General features: G+C 31.9%; 1 protein-coding gene across 1 annotated transcript in view; it reads left to right on the plus strand.

Annotated features, from left to right (window-relative positions):
* The window catches only part of EMWEY_00041220 (hypothetical protein), a gene marked incomplete at both ends in the record, with an annotated part of 2,706 nt that extends 2,490 nt beyond the window's left edge, over positions 1-216 (plus strand). The window contains one exon of the mRNA XM_013478822.1: positions 176-216. Within this exon, the coding sequence (XP_013334276.1) occupies positions 176-216 (41 nt within the window). The remainder of the gene's footprint in view (positions 1-175) is intronic.
* Between the last annotated feature and the right edge of the window lie 7,876 nt (positions 217-8,092).

The following is an 8,092-nucleotide window of genomic DNA, read 5'->3' on the forward strand; positions in this document are numbered from 1 at the left end:
ATTTTTTTTTTTTTTTTTTTTTTTTTTTTTTTTATTAAGATTCAAGAAGACACAAAAGAAGCACTGGAGGCACAGGTAAATCATAATACCACCTCGAGGGTTTAGGGTTTAGGGTTTAGGGTTTAGTAGGGTTTAGGGTTTAGGGTTTAGGGTTTGTGTTGTGCATACACCTCAGGCACGTGCAGCATTATCCGTAGTAGAGGAGAGGAGTTATAAATTATACGAGCAGCAGCAGCAAATAAAAGAATTTGCTGCTGATGCTGCAGCACGAGTGCAGCAATTAGAGGATACAGTCGAAGGAATGCAGCAGGTAAAACCCTAAAAAGACCCTAAATCGCGGTTTAGGGTTTAGGGTTTAGGGTTTAGGGTTTAGGGTTTAGGGTTTGGTACATGCAAACATTTTTCTCCCTGAATTTTTTCCCTCAAGATTTAATTTTCCTTATAATTATGAATATTTATTTTTTAGTGTTTATTTTATTTTTAGGGTTTAGGGTTTTCTTAGGGTTTACAAATTTTTTAGGGTTTAGGGTTTAGGGTTTAGGGTTTAGGGTTTAGGGTTTAGGGTTTAGGGTTTGCGTGGCTGCAGGGTTTTGGCGGTTTATTAAGCCGATTAAATTATTCAATTTCTGCCAATCGTTTGTCTTTGGCAATTTCTTCGTTAACTTCTGCGGTGTATAGGCAGCTACCTCTTAATAAAGCATTAAAAGAATTAAAAGAGGTATTTATTTATTTATTTATTTATTATATTTATTTATTTATTTTATTTATTTATTTATTTATTTATTTATTTATTTATTTATTTGTTTATTTATGCAGGCAGGAGAAGAAGACGAATTAATAGATTTAATATTTTCTTCTTTTTCTCCTTTTATTCCTCATTTCTCTTTTTATCCAATTCTTTCTCCTCCTGCTGCAGTAGTAAGTCATTATTTATTTATTTATTTTATTTATTTATTTATTTATATTTATTTATTAATTTATTTATTTATATTTATTTATTTATTTATATTTATTTATTTATTTATTTATGCAGGAGATGATAAATAATACAATAAAAAAGAGTAAAAAAACAATATTTATAATGGATAATTACGGTGTATTTTCTCATTTATTTTGTTTCTTATTGGGGTGTATGTACACCTCATTCCCTTCTTCTTTTTCTTCCTCTTTTTCTTCTTTTTCTTCTTTTTCTTCTTCTTCTTCTCCTTTAATTAATAATCTACAAGCTCTACATCAAGCACAAATGCATGCAGACAGAGGTTCGATCTTGCTGCACCTGCTGCTGCTGCTGTTGCTGTTGCTGCTAGTCCTGCTGCTGCTGCTGCTGTTGCTAGTCCTGCTGCTGCTACAACTAGCCTTCTGTGTCTCTGTTGGCTGTTGCTCCTGCTCCTGCTCCTGCTGCTGCTGCTGCACCTGCTGCTGCTGCTGCTGTTTCTGTCTCTTTGCTGCTGCAGCAGAAGTATATGAGGCAGTAGAGTGTCTAAATAGATTAAGAGGAGCAGCAAGAAAAGAAGCAGAAAAAGAAATAAATATTCTTATGATGAGTCTAACTGCACAACGAGCTGTAGATACACTCCGTGCTAAATTAGATTGTATTAATACACAATTAACACAATAAACCCTAAACCCTAAACCCTAAACCCTTGAGGAATCTAAACCCTAATAAGGGTTTATCTTTGTATTATAAACCCTTAATACAACAACCGCATCTCCTTTGCTGCTGCGCAATGCAGCAACATTAACGCTGCAGCGTTTCTGCATGCATGCATGCATGCATGCATGCAAATATGCATGCATGCAAATATGCTTGTATGCATGCATGCATAGTATTTGAATCCGCAGCAGATAGAGCTACCTATGTAGCTCTGTATTTTTTTCTTTGTTTACTAATATAAAGGAATAGAGTATTTAATTAATTATTAAATAAAAGGAAAAAAAAGCAATAAAAGGCATTTTATATATTAGTAATTAATATAAATATACTCTTTTTTAGTCCTTTTTTTTGTGACTTATTCATGGCTACATTTAGTATCTGTGCAATACTCTTACCTTATCTGTAGGTATATTCTTATACACATATATATAAATGTACATATGTACATATATGTACATATATATTATTGAACCTAATTAATAGAGGAGAATATTAAATTTAATGTATAGTTTATGATCTTAGAACTAATTTATAGAATATTTAATTTAATTAAGGAATATAGATGCGCATTTCGTGTCTAACGGTGGCGTGTCTATACAGCTACAAATATATATATGCTTTTATAGCTAAAAGAAGACATTTTTTGTTTAATTTATTTGTAAATTGATGGTTTGTTTACTAAATTTCTTTTTTCAATTTCCTTTTATATTCAACTTTCTAGTAAAGAAAGGGAATCAAAGGATGGTGGTGGGTGTGTTGTATGGCGGGCAACGAAGGGTCTCGTGCCTACATATAAAGTAGATGGAGACATGCACTATGACGATTCATTTTGCGTATCTTTTGTTGACCTATTAGAAAGATTACATAAAAAATGAATAAAATAAAAATAAAAAACATAAAATTACTTATAAATATTGGTGATATAAGAAGGAATCCTTCGCTGACTGAGGTGTATGCTTATACACCCCCAACCGGCTGTCCTGTGGACCACCCACCACCGAAGGTTTCCTTGTGTTCATTTTTGTGTATTTTTTGACTTCTTCTTGTTTAAATTATTGAATTATTTTGCAATAAGTTTGTTTAAATAATATTTTATATTTATTGAGGAAATATTGAAGGATTTCTTCGAAGTTTCCTTCTTTCCCGCCTATGATTTCAATCACCGGACCGCCAGTTGATTGAAGTGTTGTAGTTGCATGCGCGGGTAGTATTTTCCCTCTTTTTGCTTTAATTAGTTTGTTTTTATGGATATAATTTGAATAATAAATTACAATTTGTTTTTTCTTCTTTTTACGGTCCTTTATATCTTAATATATCTTAAGAAGATGTTGCAGGCGAATAAGGCGCACGTTATTGCCGCATTCACGCGGCAGAACTTGAATCTACGGCAACTTGAATTGCAATATTGGATGGAAGTTTTGAAGAAATTCGCGACTTTAGCGTCTTTTTTAGGAGGATTTGCATCAACAGTTCTACAGCTACAAAAGGGTATATTAGGGGGCCCTATTCTATTTCAGCTTATCTTCTCTATTACTGCAGCAGGGGCCCTTTGTCTTAACTTTATTGTTGTCGTTATTTGTACTACTTGTATTATATGGGGACCTGGCAAAGCTCTAACAGGACAAGGAGAAGAATCCTATAAAGTTGTAAGTCTTATTCAATAATTTATCACCCTTAATACAGCAAAAGAAGAAGAAGAAATAACTGTAGTAGTAGTAGTACTAAAGGGAGCTGCATATACACCCCAACTTTGCATGCATAAAAAGGCATTAAATTGCAGTATTTTCCATCAGACACAAAGAAGAAAAGGACATTCTCCCTTATCGTGTGTATGCATGTATATGTATATATATACATGTTATATATATAATATGTGCATATATATACATGTACAGTTTATATTTATAATATGTATATATACATAAATATATAAAATATACAATACATATATATGTAGGTAGATAAAGACCGCCAAGAAAGTTTCCTCTAAATAAATAATAATACTAACGACTTAATTAATACAGTTAATTAATACAATTAATTAATTAATTAATTAATTATATTTATTTATTTATTTATTTATTTATATATGTGTATACAGGTAATAGGAGTAATGGAGTCAGCATACAATCGTTCTGTTGTATTATTTAGATTAGGTACCCTTTGTTATTTATTAGGTATGGTGTTTGCATCTTTTTGTTTATTTTCTTTATTAGGAGGAATATTATTAACAATAAGTATAAGTATATTATTATATTATTTAATTAATTATATAAATAAATTAAAAAATAAATTTATACCTAATACATTTAATACAGGAGAATTAAGATGTAACCCTATTAAGAATATTGCTGGTCTTATGACTAATCATCAAGATCCAACATTATCTGGTCATCATCTTAATCTACAATTCTGCTCACAAATCTAATTTATTATTTATTTTATTGTTGCTCCTCCTCCTCCTCCTCCTCCTCCTCCTCCTCCTGCTGTTCTTCCTCCTGTTCTTGGTGCTTGATTGTCCTGGTTGTCTTGTTGTGGCGGTGGTGCAGCAGCAGAAACAGCTCCATAAATAACAGCAAAAAGAAATTGATGGTGCTGAAGGTGCATCACGTTATTTATTTCGGGTGTATAGGCAGCTTTATTCACTAATTAACTAGGTATTCATTTATTCTGTTTCTTTTCTTCTTTGTCTATTTTATTATCTTTTTATCTTTTTTTTTTCTTTTTATTTACTTGTAGAAAACACACAGAGAGTCTCTGATGGTCAGGTGTACATACACCTTATATGGTAATAAATAAATTCATAAAGAAGAGAAACAGATAAATTAAGTATTTTTCTTCTTTTTTTATTTATTTATTGCCATTAAAGTTAATTTATTTTTAATTGTAGTGAATAAAAAACAAATAAAATAAACAAAAAAACAATTTTTTCTTTTATTTTCTTTTTTTTTTATTTCTTTTTATGTAGCGTAACCTCTAGTGACCGACCCCTCTTCCCTCTTAGGAAATAAATCACTAATAATTATAATTATAAATATAATTATAATTAATTGGTAAATTTAATTTATATTTATGTTTTTATAATTAAATAAATAAATAAAAGGGATAAAATGCATGCAATTGGCATAAATTAAAACAAAAAGAATATGTATTGTATTTAGTCTCAGCTGCATATACACTCCAATGTTGTATGCAAAAAGAGGAGAAAATACAAACAAATCCAAGCTTTTTTCTCCTTTTTTTGCGCTAAAAAAGAATATTTAATTAGATTAAATATAAACTATTATAATAAAAAAAAAATAAAACAAAAATTAAATTAATTTTATTTTAATTAGAAGATAATTAAAAAAAGAAAATAATAAGAAATAGTGCTGATGGGTATGACCCGATACTATACACTGCGCATACACCGCAGAAAAAACAAAAAAAAAAAACAAAATAAAATTAAATAATTTATATTTAATTTATTTTTTATTTAATTTAATTTATTTTTTATTTATTTTTATTTATAAATGAAGAGAAAATAGGATATTAACAACGAGCATCGAAGTGACCTTTCTTCTCCTGCTGCTGCTGCTGCTGCTGCTGCTGCTGCTGCAGGCACGACGACGAGTATTTGTATAACAAGACTACAAGCCCAGCCCTATTAGAGGGAGAAAAAGAAGTTCTTTTTTGTTATTTTTTAATTGAAATAAATAAAATAAATAAAAAATAAAATAAAATAAATAAAAAATAAAATAAAATAAATAAAAATAAGAAGAAAATAAAGAAAAAGTTTGTTGTTTTTCCTGCTGCTGTTGCTGCTGCTGCTGCATTGGCTGCTCGGTGGCTGGGTGCTGTATAGTGTATATGTATATAAATAAATATATTGGCTAAAAGAGTACAAGAAGAAAAGAGGTAATTTTGTGTATATTTATAAATAATAAATAAATAAATAAATTAAATAAATAAATAAAAATGAACTTTTATGAGACAACTTATCATCATTATCATGGGGAAGGGAGCACTCTTTTCTCCTCCCTTCCCCCTATAAATAATAATTCTTCTTTTGTTACCCCCCCTATAGGTATAAGTCCTTTATGGGGATTCTCTGCTCACCCTCCTCCTGGTGTACCTGGACCTAAATACCTACAAAAAGATAAGAAGGAGGAGGCAGCAGCAGCAGAAGCAGAAGCAGCAGAAGCAGCAGCAATTGCAGCTACACCTGCACTACGACCTAGAGCAGCTAAAGCAGCAGCAGAAATATTAGCAAATACAGCAGCAGCAGCAGCAGCAGCAGCAGCAGCAGCAGGAAATTCATCTATACCTCCTACTACCTATAGAGAATCCTATCAATGCAGACACAGAGAATTCCCTATAATAAACTATGATATAAAAAAGGAAGAAAATAAAATAAATAATAATAATATAAATAATAATATAAATAATAATAATATAAATAATAATATAAATATAAATAATAAACAAATTACTCGTCTTAGTCCTCTATATAAACCTGACCCTAATAGTACATTAGGTCCTGCAGTTATGCATGCAGCAGCAGCAACAGCATTAAGAGCAGCAGCAGCAGCATCTATTAAACCCCTAGCAGCAACAGCAACAACAGGCCCATCATCATCAGCAGCAGAAGCAGCAGAAGCAGGAGCAGCAGGAGCAGCAGGAGGAGCAGGAAAGGATGAATCAGGTGTACATACACCTGAGGAAGGGAATCCATTATTTAATGCAACTTTATGCCATGATCATAGATACACCCCGTTATGTACAGCAGCAGCAACAATACCAACAAGCAGCAGCAGCAAGGATTCAGCAGCAGCAGGAAATACACCAAGAACAACATCATGGGAAGCAACATCATATGCAGCAAGAGCAGCAACAGCAACAGCAGCAGCAGCAGCAGCAGCAACACTTATTTCCTCCTCTATTAGGCCTGCAGGTCTTCTTTCTATGGCAGAAAGTCTTCGTGTCTTCCCTCCTAAGAAATCTTCTTATAGACAACTTATACATAAGGACGATCTATATACTATGTAGCTCCTCCTGCAGCAGCAGCAGCAGCAGCAGCAGCAGCAGCAGCAAGAGTAAGAGTAGCAGCAGCAGCAAGAGAAGCCGCAGCAGAAGCAGCAGGGAACTCTTTGTATTCCCTTTTCCTCTATAGGTGACCAGTGGTCCATTAAGGGGAGACCAATGGTCTACAATAAGGACAATTATTTATTATTTATTATTTATTATTATTTATTATTATTTATTTATCTATTTATTTATTATTTATTATTATTTATATTATTATTATTTTATATAATAAAATATAATTATAATAATAATATAATAATATAATAACATAGTATAATAATAAATAATAATAAATAATAATAAATAATAATAAATAATAATAAATAATAATAAATAATAATAAATAATAATAATAAATAATAATAATAAATAAAAAAAGAATACAAGAAAAGAAAAAAAAAAAAAGAAAAAGAGGAAAAAGTAGTCTCTTTCTTTGGAGAGAGGCAGGTCTACTCCGTGGCCGAGCAAAGCAGCAGCAGCAGCAACAGCAGCAGCAGCAGCAACAGCAGCAGCAGCAACAACAAAAACAACAGCAGCAGCAACAGCAGCAACAGCAACGTTAGCATTATCAGCAGCAGAACCATCAGCATCAGTAGCAGAACCATCAGCAGCAATAGCAGCAGCAGCAGCAGCAGCAGCAACAGTAGCAGCAGCAGCAGCAGCAGCAGCAGCAGCAGCAAGTGTAGTCTTTTCTTATATCTGATGAGTTGTTAACTTTATATAAAACTTTATATAAATAAATAAAATATTCTTCTTTTTATTTATTTATTTATTTATTTATTTATTTATTTATTTATTTATTTATTTATTTATTTATTTATTTATTGTTTATTTTTATTTATTAAGAATGTGTATATCTGCTGCTTCCTGCCTGCAGCAGCAGCAGCAGCAGCAGTAGCCAGCAACATCAGCAGCAGCAGCAACATCAGCAGCAGCAGCAAATAGTACAATTATACTACTATTAATTATAATTAGCATAATAATAAATAAATAAATAAATAAATATAATTATTTATTTATTTTATTACTATTTATTAATTAAATTATATAAAAATAAATATATATTTAATTATTTATTTATTTTTATTTATTTTTATTTTTTATTTATTTGTTAATGCTGCCTTAGCTGCAGCAGCAGCAGCAGCAGCAGCAGCAGCAAAAAAGAAAGGGAAATGGCGGCTGAGGAGCAGCAGCAGCTGCTGCAGTTGCTGCAGTTGCTGCAGTTGCTGTTCCTGCAGCGGCAGCGGCAGCAGCAGCAGCAGCAACAACAAAGACAGCAACAGCAGCACAGCAACACCTGAAACAACGACAGCAGCAGCAGCAACAGCAGCAGCAGCACCTGCTGCTGCTGCTGCTGCTGCTGCTGCTGCT

Source organism: Eimeria maxima, genomic scaffold (genome assembly GCF_000499605.1).
Source record: "Eimeria maxima Weybridge genomic scaffold, Emw_scaff698, whole genome shotgun sequence".
In the NCBI taxonomy this organism is placed as follows: domain Eukaryota; phylum Apicomplexa; class Conoidasida; order Eucoccidiorida; family Eimeriidae; genus Eimeria; species Eimeria maxima.